General features: G+C 41.7%; 1 protein-coding gene across 3 annotated transcripts in view; it reads left to right on the top strand.

Annotated features, from left to right (window-relative positions):
* Nucleotides 1-245: 245 nt before the first annotated feature.
* The window catches only part of ABCB4 (ATP binding cassette subfamily B member 4), a 78,081-nt gene continuing 54,424 nt past the window's right edge, over nucleotides 246-23,902 (top strand). The window contains exons 1-8 of one of the 3 annotated variants that reach the window (XM_053672790.1): nucleotides 246-359; nucleotides 938-1,023; nucleotides 4,803-4,854; nucleotides 7,765-7,915; nucleotides 15,674-15,731; nucleotides 19,620-19,811; nucleotides 20,846-21,017; nucleotides 22,061-22,185. In XM_053672790.1, coding sequence (XP_053528765.1) covers nucleotides 944-1,023; nucleotides 4,803-4,854; nucleotides 7,765-7,915; nucleotides 15,674-15,731; nucleotides 19,620-19,811; nucleotides 20,846-21,017; nucleotides 22,061-22,185 — 830 coding nt within the window. In that variant the 5' untranslated portion in view covers nucleotides 246-359; nucleotides 938-943. Of the gene's footprint in view, nucleotides 360-533; nucleotides 738-937; nucleotides 1,024-4,802; nucleotides 4,855-7,764; nucleotides 7,916-15,673; nucleotides 15,732-19,619; nucleotides 19,812-20,845; nucleotides 21,018-22,060; nucleotides 22,186-23,902 lie in introns of those variants that run through there. The other 2 variants (XM_037129256.2, XM_053672791.1) reach the window with 2 other exon arrangements.

Here is a 23,902-nt window from a genome sequence, read left to right as displayed (position 1 = left end):
GTCTGGCTGATGCAGCCTCAGGCAGGACTTAACCTCTGGGCATCAGTTTCTTCCTGGAAAAAAAAAAAAAAGAAGAAGAAAAGAAAATGCGTGTTTTGAATCAGAGTATCTCTAAAGTCCCTTCCAATTCTGAAGTTCTAAGTATTGAGAGGGCACCAACAAAGTTCCTCTTCTCCAACGAGCTCAACGTGGTGCTTCAGAGTGAGCCCCGCGGTTGCGTTCAGTGCCCGCAGGACCAGACCTGGGGATGTAGAGATGGGAAGAGAGTCTAGTGCTCTCTCTGGGTCCTTGGTCCCCTACGGTTGTCGAGCCTCTTGGAAGTGTCCCGCTTGGGTTTGACAGAAAACTGAGCGCCGAGAGTGAGTCACTTTGGGGGGTTCTGGTGGCTGACAGGCGCGGCTCCCCGAGCACCCTGCGGCACCAGACTGATTGCCGGCCACAGCTGGCGCGCGCTGGGCGGTGTCTGGCGGCCCGCCCGGGTGGGCGGTGGCCGCACGGGCGCCCCCGGCAGCGAGGGGGCGCGCTGGGCCCCTCGCCCGCGCCTGGCCCGTGGAGCCAGCGCGGCGGGCGGCGGGAGCTGCGCCTGCGGGCCGGGGCCCTAGCCCCGCGACAGCGGGAAGGCGTCGCTGGGTCCCTACGCGCTGGGGGCGGGGGCGAAGTTGCTGGAGCAAAGTCCAGGCACCTGGTCGCAGCGCCCGAGCGCCCGGCAGCTGGGCCAGAGACGCACGAGGTCCGAGGTGAGGGAGGCCCCGGCGCCCCGGGAACCCCTGGACGGTGGGCGTGGGTCCAAGACGGCGGGACCTCCACCTGGCGGCCCGCGGGCCCCGCGACTCCTGTGTCCGACTAGGATCCGTCGGGCGGGCGCTGCAAGGAGGCTGGTTGTCCTCCTGGAGCTGGGGCGGGTGCACTTGGACCTGAAGCTGTGCTTTCTCCCCAGGCTGTGATGGATCCTGAGGCCGGGAGGAACGGAACAGTCCGGCGCCCCTGGAGAGCAGAAGGTGACTTTGAACTGAGCGGCAGCAGGTACTTCACCAGCAGCCACGGCTTTTCTGTTACGCGCGAATCAGCGGGGCTAAATTCGGCCTTGGGAAGAAGTTGAGAAAATCTGTTTGATGCCTTTGGCCTTTGTTTTGGAGGTGCTTTGGAGGGTCTTGTCTGAGGTTCTGACCTCTCTCAAGGAATGTCACTTGGGCTCCTTTTGCAACAGGCTCGGGAAGAAGAGGCTGTCTTTAAAAAAGCGTCCGCTTCCCTTTGTGCAGGGTCGTTGGGTGAATATCAACAGTGTATAATCTTCCTTGTATTATATAACTCTAAACTTTTACAAACAACTTTCAAAAACATCATCTTATTTTTCATGCTTATAGACAACTGCTGCTGATGGTTGTGCTTTTAGAACAAGGGCAGTGAAGCAAAATCTCCCTTCTCCCCCTCCTTGTTCCTCTTCCTCCTAGTCTTACCCCTCCCCCTCCTCCCAGCCCGAGGCGGTTCCGTATTTCCTGGCTGGGGTCGGGAGGTGGGGAGGGGGGCCTTGGGCAGCCTCATTCTTCCGTAACCTACGCTTCCAAATCAGTTTTTGTTCCAATACAAGGGGGAACGCTCAACGCTTCCTTTGCTTAAGCGTCTTTCTCCCGCCAAGGCTCTTTGGTTCCCCTGGGACCTTAGTAAGTGCACTTCACAGGCCTTAGTAGGAGCAGAAGCGACCAGTCGATAGTGTGTTGTTTTCGTTTCCTCTTTTGCTGTGGGAATCATTTTCGCCTTTAGCCTCAAATAGTTCACGGGGCTGGTACGGCCTCTGAGTTCACACCAGGCCATCCCGAACTAACTGACCTGTGTCATGGAGTAATGACCCAGAGGGACGAATTTATCAAGTTCTGCAGTGTGTCTTCAAGCTGCAAGGAGCCTGATTAGCCAACTGAAACACGCCTATCTTGTGTTTAAACTGAAGCATTATTCTAGTCTGTTAACTCCTTACAGTAATATTGCTCGGTCACTTCTGGATACCTTGCCACTCATTCAGAGAAAATTTAACTTGCCACCTAGAATTGGAAACAGATAGATGGTGGTATTTCTACCAGGAAGACGTGGTATTCATCAGCTGGCAATTTAGTCTGGGGTTGACTGTGACTCTATAAATAGATGGCATTTTCACATGGAAGGCTATTTGTGCATTGCCCTGGCTGAGCATTTGATGAGTGCACAGAGGAGCTACCCCTGCACGACCACAACAAAATGCAGTGACACTCCAGACCTTGAGAAGTCCTCAGAGGTGGAGCTCCAACCTTGTGTTGGAAAGAGGACAGCAGGTCAGAAGAGACATGGAGAAAGTTAGGAATACAGCGAGACTGAAGGATTATAAAATTAAATATAATGAGGCTAATTTTTATGAAAAGCAGACCAAAGCGTGTACAATCAGAGGACAGTGAGCTCACCTTGGTTATGTGGGGCACATTGAAACTTAGTTCTATGCTCATTCCACTCATGCTGCCGTTGCCTGTGGCACATTCTTTTAAATATATTTAGTGGCAGATGCCTGTCCTTTGACTTTAGAAAATGTCCTAAATAATTTGGTATCAAGTTTTATGGGTTAATTTTATTACTTACTTGGAAATTTAAGGTAAATAAATGCATTTTAGGTTTAAAAAATCTCTGTCCTCATGGAATCTACATGTTTGTATGGTAGGCAGGTGTTGATAATACACATGTTGGATTAGTCTACTACAGCAAGTGCTAGAAGATACTGAATGCTATGGACAGACATTAATCAAGGCTAAGAAAACCAGGGTGCAGTGAGGAAGGAGTTTGCAATTTTAAATAGGGTGGTCAAGGCAGGTGTTATTTAGAAAGCAGTATTTGAACATAGATTTGAAAGAAGTGAGAGGAGAGAGCAGTGTGGGTGCATTCCTGGCAATGGGCATCTGAGAATGCGAAGACCCTGCAATAGGAGACTGCACGGTGTGTGCACAGAACAGCAGAGGCCAGGGCAGCTGGGGCAGCGGAAACAGAGGTGCAAGTGGGAAATGTGGTCAGAGAGGGAATGAGGAAACAGACTGTGTACGGCCTTAGAGGCCAGTGTAGGATTTTGGATTTTACACTTGAGAAACATGAGAGCCATTGTAGGCTTTTGAGCAGAGGAGCAGCAGAATGTGTCTTCAGTTTTTAAATGATCGCTCTGGTTATTGAGGTGAGGACAGACTAAGGTGGGCATAAGTGGAAGTAGAGAGACTAGGCAAGCATTCTCCTGGGCTCATGGGATAGCGATGGAAGTGGAGAGCACTGGTCGAATTCTAGATGTATTTTGCATACACAGCAAACAAGATTTCCTGATACCACTCCCCACAACCCTTCAGAAGAGTGACCTTTACTATTCTTAGGTTTATTTTTTTAGTCAAAGAAAAACTTACAGCAGTGCCCCTTTATCCACAGGGAATGTGTTCCATGACCTGCCAGCAGAGGCCTGAAACCTCAGATAATGCTAAACCTTATATATGTAATGTTTTTCTTAAACATACATATCTATGATAAAGCGTAATTTATAAATTAAGTACTGTAAGAGAATAACAATAATAACTAATAATCAAATAGAACAATTATAACCATATACTTGAGTAAAAGTTATACAGGGTGGGATGAAAGTAGGTTTACAGTTGTTTGTATGGAAAATAATAAAATAATCAATAATATAAGAAAATAATAAAATAATCAATAATAATATAAGAATAAATAATAAAATAATAAATAATAATATAAGAATAATATAAGTACTTAAGACTGTAAATCTACTTTTACCCCCACTGTATAAATGATATCTCTCTTTCTGTCAAAATATCTTATTGTACCGTATTCACCTTTTCTCTTCTCATGATGATGTGAGGTGATAAAACACCCACTTCAGTCAAAAACTTCCACCTTTTCACTTAAAGGAAGCACTTTATGGCTCCTCTCTGGCATGTCCAAATTGCCAACATCACTACTCTTGCACATTGGAGCTATTATTAAGTAAAATGAGGAGTTACTCACGCACAAGTACTGTGATACCATGACAGTCGATTTGATACTGAGATGGCTACTGAGTGACTGAAGGGTGGGTGATGTATACAGGGTCTGGCAGGAGTAATGCCACTCAGTGAGGTCGGGAGGGCACGTGAATGTCTCGCAGGAGCAATTTGAACGTATCATCTAAAATGTCATAGGGTGTGGTTGAGTGTGATATTGTTATGTTACGGAATTACACGCCTGTGACTTTGTAATAGAAGATTTTTATGTCACAAGGTGGGGGCGTTATTTGTGCCGGACCCCATACAGCACAGATACACGGGGTGATTCACATCTAGGGCGGGATGCAGCAGGACAGCACAATACTCAGAATGGCACCCAATTTAAAACGTATGAATTGCTTATTTCTGGAATTTTCCATTTAATGTTTTCAGTGCACAGTTGACTGTGAGTAACTGAAACGGCGTAAGCAAAACCGTGGGTGGGAAAGGGCGGCCACTGGGACTGAGTTGGCAGACTTTGCTGACTTGTTCACCTTCCTTCTGGGTGCCGGCTGTCTGCGAGGCAGGTGACTGTTTCTTGTTTACCCAGACATTCCTGTAGCACCTTGGACAGTTACCTTCGTTACTAAGTGATTGCTTTGAAGTATTTGCTCAACTGGGTAATTTTGACAGTTTATGGACTTCACTGTTTAATATTGGAAACATTATAATAGCTGAATAGGATAACTACTTAAATTTATATTCAATTGACTGGAAAACATTTGGTAACAGTTTTAAATTCAAACAGTTCTATATTTTTTTCAACAGCCAAGACAGAAAAAAAATGAAGAATGTGAATTTGACTGGACCATTAACATTGGTAAGCTGTGAAATAAAATGCGATAGTTCTTTCCTTCATTCAAATTTGGTGTCTTTAATCGGCAGTGATAGAGCCAGTACTTCACGACTGTCCGCAGGTGAGAACAGGTTTTCCTGCTGCACCCGCGCTGGCTTCGGCTGGCTCATTGGAGCCATGGCTCACGTTCCCGAGTTGGGTGATAGAACAGGTGGAAAGAGGCTGGCTGTGAAACAGAGCACTGCTACCTGGTTCACAGCGTCACTGAAAACTAGACTTGTGGCTGGTGTAGCTCAGTGGATTGAGCACAGGTTGCTAACCAAAGGGTCACAGGTTCGATTCCCAGTCAGGGCACATGCCTGGATTGCAGGCCTGGTCCCTAGTGGAGGCCATGTGAGAGGCAACCACACATTGACATTTCTCTCCCTCTCTTTCTCCCTCCCTTCCCCTCTCTGTAAAAATAAATAAATAATCTTTAAAAAATAAAATATTTTTAAAAAGAAAATTGGACTTGTGTTTGTAGCACCCAATGAACCCAATTCAGAAAAAAAAAAATCTGTTTGTTTCACAAACCCCCACAAATGTAGCTTGAAATAAGCTTTCATGTAGCGTGATCGTTAACTATAGAAATTTTAAAATAATTAAGAAATCTGTGTTCACATTTGGCATCCAAGATGTAACATAGAGTAACAGGCATTTAGATTCTGGGTGACAGAAGGCGCAGTGACTTTCGGCTCCACAACACAAGCTAACGTGGGTGTTTCAATCGTAGTGTCTCAGGTGGCCCAAGACAATGTTTGCCCACTTTTGATAAATGTGTGTTTCAAACTATGTGAGCCATGATCTGATGGCAAAGAAGTGGACATGAAGCCCATGTCAGCGGAAGCCTCTGGCTTAATAAAGAAGTGGGCAAAAAGGCACCGAGACACCCAGGTCTGGAGCAGCCTTGCAGATTTCTCCCAGCGCCGCCGAGCCCCTATTCATTCTCTTCTCCCTCATCCTCATGATGTTTTGGGAACAGTGTTTTTTCCCTTTCAATTTAGTGGTTTAGAGAATGAATTGTAAAAGTAGATCTGGCTTTAACCCACAGGTTTGCCTCCTACAGAAAATAAAATACCCTATACAAAGTAGGAACGTGGAAAATTTCTTCTGAATTTAAAAGTTAAAATTTAAATTAAGTTTAGATGTAATCTCTTTCAGACTCTGAATAGATAATAATTTTCGTCCTGAAAAAGATTCAGGACCAAATCTAGGTTTACTTAAGATGTTGCTATGAAACTTAATGTATTTTCAAATTTAAGCTTGAAGACAAAAATTTTTATGCAGTAATTTGAAAAGCATTTAAAACATTCTTCAATTTCATGTAAATGTTCAAAAAGGAGAACATTATGGGGTGACCTCAGCCTTGTTTGTAATTGTAGCCAGTGGCCCCAAGTGCTCCATCCTCCTTTCCCAACAGCCACTGAATCGAACCTTGGGGACACGGGTCCCTTTTGTGGCTATTTTAGGAACTTTTCTCCATTTACTCTTGACTTTACCTCCTCCCCTTGTTTTGTTCCAAGTTCCACCTGGCCTCTGACCCTTTGTTGGCACTCTCAGTTGCCCTGTGTGTTAGATGATGGAATTGGTTTGCCTTCTCTTACTGAATTTCTGGAACTCTCTGAAAACAGCTTGCTCATGTCCCCCACCCCCCCCCCCCCCCCCCCCCGCCATGTGTGTCTGACTCAGTGTTAGCTCTCTCAAGGACCTCATTCTGTGAAGTCCAACTCACCAACTGTTCTCCCAGTGACTGTTGCTTGTCCCCAAAAGGGGCTGGGTGATGTGAGGAAAATGGGTAGAGGAAAAAGAATTAAAAAAGGGGACAGATGCAAGGGACAGAAGGGAAGGTATAGAAATGGAAAGATAAGACAGTGAAAATGTAGTCTGAAAGGCAAAAGAAGAAAAAAGCACAAAGAGAGAGCCATAGAATGATTGATCAAAAACAAGGGAAAAAAGTGACAAACTAGAGAGGACTACATAGACAATGAGGAAAAAGTCTTTGGAACATTACGGCACTGATCAGCTGCTTAGTACTTGGCTGTTGTGCACTCTACTGGGACAACAGGTATCACTTTTCTAAGTGATAGTACGAAGTACATTGTCCATGAATAGTACTAAGACCAAGATCCTTGGCGTAGCCCATGGCCTTTCTTCTTCTCTCTCATGGAGTCTCCCACTCTTTGTGTAAAGAGAGTGGGATCTTCAGGAATCCCACCCCATAGAGCTGGCTACCTGAGCGCTTCATGCACTTTCTAGTCACCTTGCGGTTCTAAATCTAAACATCGCCTATTTCCTCTGCATTCCCAGTTCTTCTTCAGCTAACCCCCCTTATCCTTCATGATCCTGTAATGAGCATCATCTCTATGAGCAAGACTTTTCTAAAGTACACAGATGGGCACTCCATAGTGTTTGCTGCTTTTCACTACTGGGCTGTCCATCGATAGCTAACTTAAACCTCTTAAAGGGATCTTACCCTCAAAACTCAGAGGGTCTACTTCCCCCCTATTTGTAATTCGCCCCCTGAAATATTCTGAATGACATTTTAAAGGATGTGGTGTGTATGTGTGTACTCTTAGCTCTTCTTAATTCACTACCTCAGGAGTTCTGGAAGTAGAACTAAACCTTTATTCTTTCTGCTTATACTGCAATCATTCAACCAAATAAGATATTGATTAAACAGAGTCAGATTGATTTCTTCACAGAACACAAAATAAATAGAATCGTAAAATTAATCTGTCACTGATTTGGATTGAAAGTCTCCTTTTTCCTCATTACATTTGTTTGCAACTACTACAAATGTACTGACCTTAAATAAAAATCCAAAGAACATGTAACTGTGGAAGAGAGAAATTCTGTCCCATAAGGTAAGATAAGTATTATTTTCTTTTTTTCCAGTTTCGATACTCTGACTGGCAGGATAAATTATTTATGTCCTTGGGCACAGTGATGGCCATAGCTCATGGGTCAGGCCTGCCACTCATGATGATAGTCTTTGGAGAAATGACAGACAAATTTGTTAATACTGCAGGAAACTTCTCCTTCCCAGGTAAGCATTTCTCTCCTTTTTTTTTTTTTTTAACACATAGTACTCCTTTAACTAGGTGAAGGATTGGAAATTGATGTTGCTATTTGCCATGTACTCGTTTAACAATTTAGACATCTAGGTGACTTTAGATATCACAGAAATTGCAAAAGCTCAGAAAATTCTGCAAACATTTAGATTTCAAGAAATAGTTGCATGCCGTTTGAAAGAATAAGGAAAGATACAGAAAGCTTTGCCTCTAAATGAAGAAGGGAAGTCACTGTATTTGAGGACAGTAGCAGAGCATATCTGCACAGCATCCATCCCATTAGTGATTGCTGGTGAATGTTAGGATATGCCAGAGAGCATGGCTGTACTTGTTAGCTGTGCTCAGTTTATGGAGCTGTTTCTGCCTTTCTCGGTTCTCTCCCCCTCCCTTTTTGTTAAAATTATAGCCATTTTCTGTGTCTAATCTTTGCATCAACCACTGGAACTTGATAGACCACTTCACTAAAGAGGGAGCAGATTTAACACGAGAATGATGTGGTTTGAAACACACCGAAACGACTCTAATTACTGAAGCCAGAGGAGTCCTATAAGCTAATGTTACCTAAAGAGGGGCTGTACCAACAGCACTGGAGTGAGGTTCCAGTGGACATAGTTATTTTCACATTAGCCCAACTCTAATTAGAAAGGAAGAGTTCCATGCTTTGAACCAAGCCTGAGACTTAGTTCCTCCCAAGAGACCTTGTGGGCACCAGACTGGAGAAGGCCGAATGGAGCTTTATTGGTTAACAGACAGTGGAATATAAGGAAAAATACCAATAAAGGAAAGGTAGCTGTCCTAGCAAAGATACCTGAGAAAAAGTGCACCCTGTCATTTAGATAACACTCAGTAAGAGTTCTCAGTGTTCACCGACTGAGCCTCACGTATTTGGTTAGCACTGTAGGACTTAAGTGTAATTACTTAAGAAAATTTGATTGCTTGACCTATATAAATGGACCTACTTACATAAATATTGATAAACATTTGTGCCTTTTAGAAAGTTAAAGCATGCTTCAAATTAAAAGAAAGGCTCCTACAATACTAGTTTATTTATTTATTCTCAAATCCCGTTGTCTCTGAGAAGAACCCTTAAAACTAATCTTTTATTGTATTCGTATCTGCCAGGTCCTATTTTGCTTAACCCTCATAAGAATCATCCTGCACAATAGGTAATACCATCCTCTGTGACCTATGAGGAAACGGAGGCTTAGAGATGATCCATAACTTGTCCAAAGTTACATAGCTGGTGAGCTTTAGGACAGAATCAAATCAGGTCTCGTGCCATTCAAACCATGCGCATCATGACCATATAAATATATTAGATTGCCCATGTAAATAATTTTGCTTTCTATTTAAAAACAAGTGTGCTTGGGAAAGTTAAATGGATGACTTATGTTCAACCAGTGACCAAAATTTTAACATAAATACTATAAAGGTAAAATTGGAGTAACATAGGATAGTTTTAAAAGTCTTCAAGCAAATGAGGGGTAGGAATTTTCTATTTGTTTCCTTTCTACTTTTTAGAAACTCTATAGGTCTATTATGCATTGATTTATATGTATAAAGCAGGTTGATGCCTATATTCAGATGCATCAATCAAAAACTGATTTCAATTCAGGATTTAAAAACATCAGATTAACAGATGAATGGATAAACGACATATTACGTATCATACAATGGAATAATATTCAGCCTTAAAGAGGAAGGGAATCCTGACACCTGCTACATCATGAATGAACCTTGAGGACATGATGCTAAGTGAAATAAGCCAGGTACAGAAAGACACATACTGTACAACTCTACTTATATGAGGTCCACAGAGTAGTCAAATTCATAGAGACAGAAAGTGGAACCATAGTGGTGGGTTATTGGGCACTGTGGGGGAGGAGGAAATGGGGAGCTGTTGTTTAACACATAGAGTTTCAGTTTTGAAACACGAAAAAACTCTGGAGATTGATTGTACAACAATAGGAATATTAACACTACTGAACTGCACACTTACCGATGGTTAAGATGGTAAATTTTATGTGATGTATATTTTATCACAACTAAACTTAAAAAAAATCACTTATCACAGATAAATTAGCATTTGTGCCAATTTTACTAGTCTTGGTTTTAGAATACCAGAATAATTCTACAACTTTCTTATTTGGAACAGTTTGCTTGTTTTTTACTTGTTTCTAATTACGCAACTGAATGGCTTTGAAGCTGGATGTGGCAGACAGGTGTCATGTGCTGTGCCCAGGTCCAAACTCAAGGTCTCTCTGGGGAAATGTCACAAGCAAGTCACTTACAGACCTATGATTGCTGGAGTACTAAACTCACCAGAGTTGCCAACTTATTTTCTGTAGCCTCCAAATGATATGACCCTTGGTCTCTGATAGTCACGTTTGTTGTTGGCTGTCTTGGAGGATTTGGAAGGTGAAGTCCCTTCTATGTTATTAATTTACAATGTCTACTCTTTTGCAGTTTATAAAAGTAATATTTTTATGCCTCTTTGGAGAAAATGAAACCTTTAAATTTCATACTCACTCTCAATCCAGAGAGATCATTGTCATGTTTAGAGTTGCAGAGCGTAGCAGCAGTCATAGAAGCTGAGGGAAGACAGAGGACTTAGCTGTACTTAGCTGAGCTAGCCCATCTCGTAGAGGTAGTCTTTATTTAGAGTCCACTCTTTAGAACTGTTGGATTCTTGGACAGCTAAATGAGAAGGGATGTTAGAAGAAAAAATGGTTTAAATTACAAGAGGGTATGACAATGATTTATTGTGAATAAAACCCGTCCTTGTCAACAGAGCAAGGCCACTTTGTGACAAGGTTGTACCCTCACAATGACTCAGTTGTGCGGAAACTATGTATAATACATTCTGCATCCAAAGCCGTAAGGGCAGAGCCCCAAGAAACAGTTTTTCTGCAGAGTATCAAGAACTTGATATATTTTATGCCAAGTGTCTGTGACTGTAATGATCCAGGATATTCTGCAGGGAAATTGGTAAACACTGTGTGTCCTTGCTTGTCTTAGGATTGAGAGGAAAAGGCATTTTGAGCCCCCTATTACCTTATTTAACTGCCCACGCTGCCTAAGCCCCCCTGACATACACCACCTTACTGTTTTGTGTTGAGTATTTCTATATGACAAAAGAAATTTTAGACAGGATTGAGAAAGACAGAGATTGATTTACTTTGAGACTCAAAAGTGACAGTCCAACCTCCCTGTGTAATGTCTCCTTAAATAATCCTTAAAATATACCGTTATTGTTCATGCCCTTCACCCACCAGCTGTATGACCTTGGGCAAGTCACTTAACCTCCATAATTCTTACCATTCTCATCTTTGACAGGTAATCATAGAGTTACTGACAGAATTAAATGATATGATTTGCATAAAGTATTAAGTGAGATGATTTAAGTAAAGTGTCTGGAACATAGTAAATCACCAATAAATATTGGGGAAAACTAGCTGTGAGAACTTGGAAATGATACAAATACTATAAAATTCTGTTTAATAATCTTTAAATGTGATGCATTCTCTGGGAGCTCTTTGAAGTGAATAGGCAGCTTCAAGGGTTCCCCGTTGCCTTGGGTGCCCCCCATGCCTACGGAAGGAGTTCCGGCAGGTGAGGGTGGGAGTTCTCCATCTTGGCACATTAGAATGAAGCCGGAGCATTTTTAGAAATATGCCTAGATTCAGTCAAAGGTTCTGATTAGTGGTGTTGGGTGCAGCCTGGGCATCTGTGCTTTTTCAGGCTCCCCAAGTGATCCTAACAGGTGGATAGCATTAAGATCCCCCAAACCAGATAACTCTCTGGAGATTGTTGATAAGGCTGGAGCAGAAGTAGCATCTGAGAAGAGCAGTATTATGCCCTTTCCAGATCTCGAATCCCATGAATGGTCTAGATGTAGAACACCAGCCATATTTACAGATGTGACCATATTTACAGATCTGGAATTCCAGGTCTAGAGTTCCAGCAACACATTGGTCTCGCTTTTGTCCCCAAGCAGCAGAAATTCTTGGTTTCCAGGGGGTTCTGAAGCTGCCGAGGTTACTAACCCAAAACTAGGTTGCCATTCTTGGCCTGGGCCTTTTAGAAAGAAGCAGATCAAATTTGGAATACCCGTTCTATTTCCTAGAAGGAAAGATCAATCTGAAATATAATATCCTCACTAAGAGGTCGACTTCCACCAAGATGGAGGCATAGGTGGAAACACGGCACCTTCTCACACAACCAAGTTTAAAAACAATGAAGTTTTAGCAACAAAAATGCAGCCAAACCAAAGAAAATTGAACTATACGGAAGTCTGACAACAACGAACCCTTTAGCCAAACTGGTAAGAGGGGCAGAGCCAGAAGCAGAGCGGGGTCGGGCAGGGAAGATCTACCGAACTGACCCAGGCTAGTGACCCAGGTGCTGTAGTGACCCAGGTGCACAGGCCGCCGTAGGTGGTGGACTCACTGAGGGCTGACTGTGGTCACACACTGGTGTGCAGATAAACCGGCGAAGGAGCGAGCAGTTGAGACAGAACTCACAGACCCCAGCAGTGGGAAGCAGCAGAGGGGACCTCTTTGTCCCTCTCTGACCCTGCCCCCACATACAGCGTCACAAACCAGCGACCAGGGTGGCCCCGCCCTGGTGAACACCTGAGGCTCTGCTCCTCATACATAACAGGCACAAACAGATCAAAACATTATGGCTCAAGAAGAACAGCTCAAAGCCCCAGAGCCCATAACTCTAAGCGACCAAGACATAGCCAAACTTTCAGATGCACAGTTCAAAACACTGGTGATCAGGATGCTCATAGAACTGGTTGATTTCAGTCACAAATTAGAGGAATATATGAAGGCTAAACTAATTGAAATGAAGGGAAATGCAGGAAACCAATAGTAATGGAAAGGAAATTGGGACTCAAATCAAGGGAGTAGACCAGAAGGAAGAAAAAAATGACCAAACAGAAAAGAATGAAGAAACAAGAATTCAAAAAAATGAGGAGAGGCTTAGGAACCTCCAGGACATCTTTAAATATTCCAACATCTGAATTATAGGGGTACCAGAAGGGGAAGAGGAACAGCCATGAGTGGAACACTTATTTGAACAAATAATAAAGGAGAACTTCCACAATCTGGCAAAGGAAATAGACTTCCAGGAAATCCAGGAAGCTCAGAGTCCCAAAGAAGTTGGACCCAAGAAGGAACACACCAAGGCACATCATCATTATATTAGCCAAGATTCAAATGAAGGAGAGAATCCTAAAAGCAGCAAGAGATAAGGGCACAGTCACCTACAAAGGAGTTCCCATCAGACTGTCAGTGGATTTCTCAAAAGAGACCTTACAGGCAAGAAGGGGCTGGAAAGAAGTATTCCAAGTCATGAAATCCAAAGACCTACAACCAAGACTGATCTATCCAGCAAAGCTTTCATTTAGAATGGAAGGACAGATGTAGTGCTTCTCAGATAAGATCAAATTCAAGAAGTTCATCATCACCAAGCCCTCATTATATGAAATGTTAAAGAACTTATCTAAGAAAAAGAAGATAAAAAAAGATGAACAGTGAAAGGACAGCAAACTCACAGTTATTAACAACTACACCTAAAACAAAAGCAAACTAAGAGGACAGCTAGATCAAGAGCGAAACATAGAAATGAAGATCACATGGAGGGTTAGCAACAGGGGAGTGGGAAGAGGAGAAGGGGGGAGAAGGTACAGAGAATAAGTAGCATGATGGTAGGTAAAAAATGGACAGGGGGGAGGGCAAGAATAGTATGGGAAATATAGAATCTAAAGAACTTGAGACATGTGGTCATAAACTAAAGAGGGGAATGGTGGGGGGGGTTGTGCAGGGTGGAGGGGAATGAAGGGGGGAATAGAACAACTGTAATGGCATAATCAATAAAATATATTTAAAAAATATCCTCACTAAGAGAATTTAAAAGTCTGAGGTAGTTATACGAGGAGAGTGAATCTGATTTAATTAAGATTTCACCTGATTTCTAAGTTCAAGGAGAAAACTAGCCCTGTGCACATAAACCTTGTGGTTTCCCAAGGTTTTGAACAATGATTTTTATAAATACCACAGCTTTAGGATAGCTTGTCTGCCTCTAATTCCAAACAATTCCAAATTGACACATCCAGGTGCATATTTAAGAACTCAGGAAGGAAATGAACACACAGAACTCAACTGATAAAAATTGAAAGTAAAATAGTGCTTGGTTCCTCAAGGATCTGATAGCTGATAAAAAGCTAAATTAATAAACACTTTCCCTTGAGCATCAGTAGAAATCACAATCCTCGGGGGATTGGCAATGGATAAATGCTTAGCAATTTATCCTCATAGTAGTTTAAGTTTTTAATCAATTTCAACCTTATCTTCCTTGGGAAGAGGAGAAGGAACTCAGCACAGGAAAATTTGACCTCTGGGTTATTTACATAAGATAAAGGAAGAAAGATAAACTGCTTTCTCTCCCAGCATCACAGTGAATGGGAAATACCTACCCGTCTGTGGTTCGTTTTTTCACCAATACCTCAGTGATATTTTATCCTATTACTTTGTAAATGTAGTCAACATGGACTGTTTCCTTATTTTTTCACTTTGTGTTTTTAAAAAGCTGAAAGTAAGTGATTACCACATGAATCAATCAGTACAGTATAGTGTTAGGAGCTGAACAGTACAATGTGAAGACTTTCAGGCTTTTGCTGGCTGTGTGACTGGTAAGTTACGTTATCTCACTGTGCCTCAGTTTCCTTATCTGTAAAAGCGGGGGTTTCTATAACGGCCCTATCTCATAGGGTTGTTGTGAAAATTAAATGAATGAATACATGCATTGTAAAGTGTTCAGAACAGAGCCTGGCATATAATAAATACTCAGTAAATGCTAGTTATAGTGAGAACCAGGAAAAGCACACTGACATTTTTATTAAATCACCATATTTTGCGGACTATAAGACGCACCCCACCCACCCACCCCCAATTTGGGAGGAATAATGATTGTCGATGCTGCTGTTGAGTTCTGTTTACATTTATATTGGTGAAATAATATTTATTAAATATTTTACCACAAATTTTGCTTTAAAATTTTTTTCCTATTTTTCTCGAAACCCTGGGTGCATCTTATAAGGTCTGAAAAATACAGTAGTTCAAATTAATAGATAACTATATTTCCTTCCAATTGATACTGCTTTAAAAGCACTTGATACAGTTTTGCTAGTAAACAAGACCTGGAATTCAGGATGATTACTAATTGCCAGTGACCCACTGACTTGCATCTGAACAACTCAATTACCTTCCCTGTCTTTAATTTTTCTTCCTTTCTATTATGTAGGTCATAAGGAAACATGTAAAGGAAAACACACAGATATTAAAATAAAATCTACAGAAGCAAGTATCAGCCTAGTGCTTTGAGCCACTAAGAAGAAAAGTGCCCCTTAAGTCCTGTGTTTTCTATTCGGATAATTCCTTTTTTCCTCCTCTGCTTTATGTATATCCTCATTACCGCCTTAGGAAGCTGCTTGGCTGACTGACAGGATGGGAGAGGACCCGGAGAGGGAGTATCTCCCTGCCTCTGGACCCTAGGTGTCCTGCACCTAAACCCATTGGGTTCTTTACTTGAGTACAGAGAAAAGAGTGCACTTGAATCTGAAAAGAAGAGAGAAAAGAGAAAAGATTTTTAAAACCTAGTAATGTCTATTAATAGTTCAAACTTTCAAAAATGTCTTATTTTTGTTTTGTTTTGTTTTTATTTAGTGAATTTTTCATTGTCAATGTTAAATCCAGGCAGAATTCTGGAAGAAGAAATGACTAGGTAATTAGCTAATATATATGTACTTTTTACCTTTTGTTATACTCTTTAACCTATTGTTACCATGTATCCCATCTCCAACCCCACCATCTGGAGTAAGTTGCATCCATCATGGCCCTTTACTAACAAATACTGCAGTGTGGTTCTTAAGAATAGGATGTTCTCTTCAAACCACAGTACTGTTATCAACTTCAGTAAATTTAACATTGTATAGTATTCTGATCTAATCTACCACTGTATTCCAATTTTGTCAGCTGACCTAATAAAATCATTAATGGCATTTCTCTTCTACTTTAGCCTTCTTAATGGAAATTTCAAAAGCCTGTAACATATGTTTGTATGTTTACTTATCAATTAACACTGCCAATACAAATGAGTACTATTCCTGTGTTATGGCAGGCCTGAAAGGCTTCTGTATAGAGGAGGTTTGTAAAATTTATATTAAAAATATGTTTGAAAATACTGAAACTGATTTTATTATTACTATTATTTTTTCCAACACCTCTTCCCCATCTCATTCTCAGCAGTGACCTGCCTCACAATTAATTGGATTATTTCTTTTTAAAAAATATATTTGATTGATAATGCTATTGTGGTTGTCCTAATTTTCTTTCTTTGCTCCACTCCACCCAGGACCCCTCACTCCCTTAGGCAATCCCTCCACCATTTTCTTGTCCATGGGTCATGCATATAAATTGTTTGGCTACTCCATTTTCTATACTGTAGTTTACATCCCCATGGCTATTCTGTAACCACCTGTTTGTACTTATTAATCTCTCACCTCTTCCCCCATTCCCCCAAACTCCACTCCCACCTGTCAACCATCAAAACATTCTCAGTATCCATGACTCTGTCTCTGTTTTCTTTGCTTACTTTGTTTTCTAGATTCAATTGCTGAAAGATATGTATTTTTTGCCATTTGGTTATTCATAGTTTTGATCTTCTTCCTCTTCATCAAGCCCCTTTTAACATTTCATGTAATGATGGTTTGGTGATGATGAACCCCTTTAGTTTTTCTTCTCTGGGAAGCTCTTTATCTGCCCTTTGATTCTATGTGATAGCTTTGTTGGGTAGACTAATCTTGGCTGCTTTTCATGACTTTAAATCTTGCCAGTCCCTTCTAGCCTGTAAAGTTTCTTTTGAGAAATCAGCTGATAGTCTTATGGGGATGCCCCTTTTGGTAACTAACTTTTTTACCCTGTTGGTAAGCTACTTCTAAGATTTTCTCTTTATTTTTAATCTTTGGTGTTTTAATTATGATGTGTGTCGGAGTGAGCTGCTTTGCATCTATCTGGCTTGGGACTCTCTGTGCTTCCTGGACTTGCATTTCTATTTCCTTCACCAGATTAGGGAAATTTTTTTCATTATTTTTTCAAATAGATTTCCGGTTTCTTGCACCTTCTCTTCTTCTTTTGGCATCCCGTGTGATGGGAATGTTGGACCTCTTGAAGTTGCCCCAGAGACTGCTTATACTTTCCTAATTTTTTAAAATTCTTTTTGCTTCTTGTTGCTCTGATTGGTTGTTTTCTTCTTCCTTACCCCTCAAATCATTGATTTCATTGTCAGCTTCCTTCACTTTGCTATTGTTTCTCTGTAAATTGTTCTTTTATTTCAATTACGGTGTTCTTTGTTTCCTACTGGATCTTTTTTATGCTGCTGAGGTCCTCACTAAGGTCCTTGAGCATCCTTGTAACCAGTGTTTTGAATTCTGCATCTGATAGATTGCTTATCTCCATTTTGTTCAGTTCTTTTTCTGGAGTTTTGATCTGTTCTTTCATTTGGGCCATGTTTCTTTGTTTCCTCATTTTGGCAGCCTCTCTGTATTTGTTTCTATGTATTAGGTAGAGCTGCTATGACTTCCTGTCTTGGTAGTGGGGCCTAATGTAGCAGGTTCCTATAGGGTCCAGTGGCACAGCCTCCTCTATCACCCAAGCTGGGTACTCAAAATGTGCCCATTGTGTGGACTGAGTACACCTCCTCTTATACTTGAGCCTTTGTTGCTCTTGGCAGGTCAATGGTAAGGATTTATCCGGGCCAGTCGACTGTAAGGACTGGCTGTGACCACTGACCACCAACCTCCACCCTCCATGGAGGATCAGCTGTGCAGGGGCAGGGTGGTGGCGCTCCGCCGTGGTCTGTAGCTGTCCACTAGGTGTGTAGACTCTGGGTTTCCTAGGTGGTGCAGGCCAGGGTCAGCCCCCAGCTGTGTTTTGCTTGGGGCCACCCTACCTGAACAATAAAACAATCAGAGATGGCTGCTACTTGTGCTGGACTTAGAGATTCCCAGGTGAATACAAGTTGTGAATCTAGGCTGGCTACTGCTAGTGCCAGGCCTGGGACTCACTGAGGCCAGCTGTTGCTTGTTTGATAGGATTTATGAAGTTGTGAAGCATGAGCCAAGACCAGTCATTCCTATGGAAAAGCAGCTTGTGTGGGTCTGTAAGTTGGGTGGGGTAGAATCTCTGGGGATCTCTAAGGCATGCCAAACAGTGTTAGCCAGACCGATGGAGTCTCAGATATGGCACAAGCTTGCTGGCCCCATTGGGGGAGGGTCAGGAAAAGGGACAATGGCCTCTGCTCACATCGATGCCAGATATTTTAGTTTCCCCCGGTGCCTTTCAAGCTGCTGCCTTGGTGCTAGAGCTCAGAGGAAGTGAGTCTGAGTAGGTGAGTCTATGTGTGTGTTCTTTAAGAAGAACTGCTTGGGCCGCCAGAAGTTTTTTTCCAATGATTCAGTCCCCACTGGTTTTTGCAGCCAGAAGTTGTGGAGCTAATCTTCTGGCAATGGAACCCTGGGCTTGGCGACCTGCTGTGGGTTTGGGACTCCTTGCTCCTGAGATATCCCTCCCAAATTTTTATCCACCATACATGGGTGTGGGACCAGCCCATTCCACACCTTCACCCCTCCTACCAGTCCTCCAACCACAACAATTCCATAGTTATCAGACTTCCATTCAACTTGATTTCTGACAGTTCTGAGAGTTGCTTATTCTATATTTTGCTTGTAAATTTGATGTGGTTGTGTGAAGAGGTAAGCCATGTCTGCCTATGCTGCCATCTTGACCAGAAGTCTGAATTTATTATTTACAAAGATACTCACTTTCCTCTAATTTAATTGAATCCTCACTCCAAATTAGTTTGAATTCATAAAATTTTAGCATACTACTTAAATTTTTTTTTCAAATTCTGCTAAATAGGAAGAGGGCTTTTTTGTTCCTTATATAAACAATATGAGACTTAACTAAAACATTTAACATGCTCAACCTGTTTATTCCTATATTTGCAATATGTTGAATAGTATAAACTTTCAAACAAGATGTATAAGTCTAGAGTATTATGAAAGAAGAATCAAATTGTGTCTATAAATTGTCAGTATCAGTTTTATTTTATTTTTTATAATAAACTTTTTAATTTTTTTAAAGATTTTATTTATTTATCTTTAGAGGGGAAGGGAAGGAGAGTGGGAGAGAAACATCAATGTGTGGTTGCCTCTCATGTGGCCCCCACTGGGGGACTTGGCCTGCAACCCAGGCATGTGCCCTGACTGGGAATCAAACCTTGACCCTTTGGTTCGCAGGCCCGTGCTTAATCCACTGAGCTACACCAGCCAGGGCAGTATCAGTTTTAAAATGATTCATTAGCATTACTATTTTTTGCAGTTAGCCACAAAAATTTATCTGGTTTCTTTGACCCAATTCAAGTAAATCAATTTGCAATCATCTTCTCATAACTTAAGAAAAGAGAAAAGAATTTAATGTATATTTGTTATACTGTTTTACACAATATCTGTGGTCAGTTCAGTAAATTTATTTATTCCCAATTCTGAAGATTATTCCTGAAAGAGGTGAATGAAGGACAGTATATAAAAGAACCTTTCTATTTATTTTCCAGATATGCATATTATTACTCAGGATTAGGTGCTGGAGTTCTCGTTGCTGCCTATATACAAGTTTCATTTTGGACTTTGGCAGCTGGCCGACAGATTAGGAAAATTAGGAAAGAGTTTTTTCATGCTGTTCTCCGACAAGAAATAGGCTGGTTTGATGTCAGTGACACCACGGAACTCAACACACGGCTAACAGAGTAAGTGTATTGTTAATGTTACACTTGGGTAAAGAGGTTGTCCACTGTGTGAAAATTTGTTGTGGGGGGATTTTAAATGAAAAAGTTACTAGCTGAAGTGTTTAATGGCATTGAGAATAGATGATCTGACAGCCATTTCTAGCACTTGTTACAGCCTGTGCCACAGTGTATCTTCTCATGTGTTACTTTCTCTCCTCAGTTATAGAGTAGGTTTATTTGCAGCCTGAGCTCACATCTTACACACGTGTTTGCCTCTCATGGAGCTTACCACAGGGCCCAACAGATGCTATGTACTCAGTGAAGATGGTTGAATGAATTCACAAAGAGGCTTGTCTTAGTAATCACTGACTCTTTGCTTATTCATCAATTTGAGGGCCTGTTATATGCCAAGCACTGGTCTAGTTGCTTGTGATATGCCAATCACCAAGACAAAGACCTTTGTCATCTCGTTGCTTAAGCACATTCCAGCAGTGGGAGATGATAGATTTTTTTCTTACTAGAGTGTCTGGCAAGTGTGTAATGAGCAAGTGAAGTCAAAAAGGAGGGAAGGTGGAGACATTTAGGACCTGGTCAGCCTCAGTCGGAACTTCACTCTGAGTGAAATAGGCAGGGATGGCACTTTTTTTCTTCTGAGGAGGAGCCTGTCCAGACTTCCATTTTCAAAGTGTCGCCTTGGCTGCTGTACTGAGAATAGAGTAGACTGAGAACAGGACCAACAGCAGAAGCAAGGAGCACTTCCCTGTTATGGCTGTAACACCCTTCTAGCTTCTGCTTTTCAACAAATTGAGTTGTGCTCAAAATGGTAATGCTCCTCTAATAGGGCTAACAAATTTAATGGAATCAACTTCAATGGTATTAGCAACCATTTTTTCTTTTGTACAGTATTTACATGGGGAAAATACCATTCCAGAGGCTAAGACTCTGAAAGAGGCTTGCAGTGCATGAAGAAGTCTTACCTGTCTATGTGTTTGTCTGCTTCACCTTTCCAACCAACGACCTCCTGCCTGTAACCACTTAGGTGTGATCTTTTTTAGTGACATCTCCAAAATCAGTGAAGGAATTGGTGACAAGGTTGGAATGTTCTTTCAAGCAGTAGCCACGTTTTTTGCAGGATTCATAGTGGGGTTCATCCGAGGATGGAAGCTCACCCTTGTGATAATGGCCATCAGCCCTATCCTGGGACTCTCTGCAGCCGTTTGGGCCAAGGTGTGTGACACGGGCGTTTTCATGGGTGCTGACACACACACACACACAGAGTTGTTTTTAAGATGCAGGATTCTGGTACTTAGAATCGTGCAGATCGGAGGTAAATGTCGAGCAAAACCGCATTCAGAAGCACATTTTAGTATGGTACTCTAATAGAGAAATTTACTTTAATTGTGATTCAAAATATCACAGGTGTTACCTGAATTACACATTTTTTACACTGCTTTTATTTCTTTGGGTAAATCTTCTCGCATAATAGTTTAAGGTAAATATATGGTTATGTCTTTATTTAAGGAAACACGCAATTTTAAAATATGTCATTTCTCCCAACTGTTGTGCAAATATAAAAAATTTAAGTACAGTTCAGGTTTATTCTATTTATTTTTAACTGTTTCCATGTCAGTTAAGTGGCGCTCTGCCAATTTTGCCTGAAAGTAAGATACACATAACCAGTTCTACTTCAGCCACCACTGCAGAGTTGAGAGATTTTACTGGCAGTTTTGCTCACTCTGGTGTTGATGATTTACTGAACAAACTACTTGTATCTCTTCTGTTTTGATTCTTCCTCTTGCAGTATTTTGTTTAACCATCTTAGTATGCAGTAGAATGCCCATGAGTAGATCTGGGAATATTTTTTCACAGTAATTCAAAATTGCGACACAGTGAGGGGAAGGGTGGTCGATCCTTTCAAAGCAGGAAGATTTTATTTGTGTTTATTTTGCAATCAACCGAGAAAAAAGCATAGTAGATGTGGAGCTTGAAGTGTTCCCAGAAACGCTATTTAGAGAATCGCACGTGGATTTCCTCTTCCTGTCTCACACTCCACATACTCCGCTCCTGGGAGCACATGGCGAGGGTGGATCAGGTCTAGCTTGTGTGGAGGCGGAAGAAGCCACTGGAGCTGGTGCACCCAGGGCCTTTGCTTCAGGTCTTCGGTGTTTGGTACAGGATTGGTTGGGTGGGAAAAAGTGACTAAGGGTGGAGCAGACTGCCTTTTAACTTTTCTCCCGGTGCAAAATCACGAATGTTTCTTTTCTGTCCAGATACTCTCAGCGTTCAGTGACAAAGAACTAGCCGCATATGCGAAAGCAGGCGCTGTAGCTGAGGAGGCTCTGGGGGCCATCCGGACCGTGATAGCTTTTGGGGGCCAGAATAAAGAGCTGGAAAGGTCAGAAAGGTTCTTTGTCCTCTGGTTCAAAGAACCCACGTTTATGTTTTGTTTTTATGTTTCGTTGCTCATTGTTTCGTGGTATGTGCTCATCACTTTCCTTTTCCTAATATTAAAACTCTCCCACAAAACACAGACGCCATCACTGATGGTTAGAGTTTAATGTCACTCTGAAACAGGGCTCTGACCCTCTTGTGTTCCATGGGCTCCTTCGGCAGTCTCCCTCTTTTGAATAATGAATGATTTCAAATGCATAAAACAAAATACATAGGATAACAAAGGGCACCAATGGTATTGAAGTCCAGTTATTATAATGTGTTTAAAACTGTGGCATCGTAAGTATATGTCTCTCTTGTTGACATATTAAGTAGTAAGAGCTAATTATGGTTCTCATAGCTACTGTAGTTCCAAAATAGGGTATGGGTAAAAGATATTTCACGATATTTGTAGTGATTATAATGTGATATAGAAGTGATTTGGTATTTCTATTGGCAACAAAGTCACAGTCACTGCTAATTCTACAGTGGTTCGTTGCCTGCATTGATAATAAAAGGAAATGCTACATTTCAGTTAGTGATAATAAAGATGTAATTTTTTTCCCATTCAAGTTCCCAGGTCAAGTACCTCTGCTCTAAAGGAACTTGTTACATATAAAACCTAAATATCAGAACAAAGGCCACTGCTGAAGGGTACTCCCGCCACTTTATTCAAATGTCTGCAACCAGCTCTCTCTAAATAATAACATCCCCTGATATAGTCAAAGTATAATTCTGTGTAAAGTATTTTCTTTTGCTGTTCTGTGGGATTCCTGATACCCACGCTTCTGAAATAGAAGTCTTGGACATTCTCCAGCATTAAATAAAAGCCAAGGTTTCCCAGGTTCCTCCATGTCATTTTTCATTTTTCCACCCTTAAGCCCTCTCTGAAACCACCGCGTTCCTGGTTCTCTAATCTCTCCCTTTTTCTCTCTTACTGCTGCTTCGTGTACACAATAGCCCACACAGGCCACACTAACTCTCAGTTGGACCTCAGGATGTGAGTGTAATCAGTGCTGCTCCATTAGCTGCAGCAAGCAAGCCGCCTAAGCGAAGGTAATTACAGCATGTCCACCGCTGTCACTGGAGCCGTGTCACTGTCCTGCCACACTGGGGCCAGTGTAAATATGCCTGCACTGCCTGGAGGCCAGCCCAGGACTAACCCCCGGGCTGGGCCCGGCCTGCTCCCCATCTCCCGGGGGACGCAGCTCCGCCCAGTGAGGGCAGTGCTGGCCCCAGGAAAGGACGCTGGAAAGTTGGGTGCTTCAAGTAATTAAAAAGACAGACACTTTTTGGTGGCAGCATGTGTTCTGTACAAAGTAATAAATTCTCAACATCTCATTTGGTTAACTAAAAAAATATGTTTTTTTTTTTGTTAGAAGCAGAAACATTCTATTTTATGTGATATTTTCCCCAAAGACTCATTGTATATCCATTGGTGCTTCCCCCCCCCAACCCGGATTTAGGGAGCCAAAAGTAAAAGTTACATACTCTCTGTGTCTAGCAGGAAGAGGTAGATTTAACTTAAATTGACGTAAAAAAATTGCAGTTTAACAGAACCATTCTAGACATTTGTACCTTAGTATCAAATCCTAGAAGCCAGTAATATGAATCTTAATTACTATTCAAAAATATGATAATACAATGAGCAATATCTGGAAAGAGGTTAGGTAAACTCAAGA

Source organism: Artibeus jamaicensis, unplaced genomic scaffold (genome assembly GCF_021234435.1).
Source record: "Artibeus jamaicensis isolate MK-2021 breed Jamaican fruit bat unplaced genomic scaffold, CSHL_Jam_final contig_787, whole genome shotgun sequence".
Lineage (NCBI taxonomy): Eukaryota > Metazoa > Chordata > Mammalia > Chiroptera > Phyllostomidae > Artibeus > Artibeus jamaicensis.
Note: the sequence above shows the minus strand (reverse complement) of the source record. Positions and strands in the feature narration are given on the sequence as shown.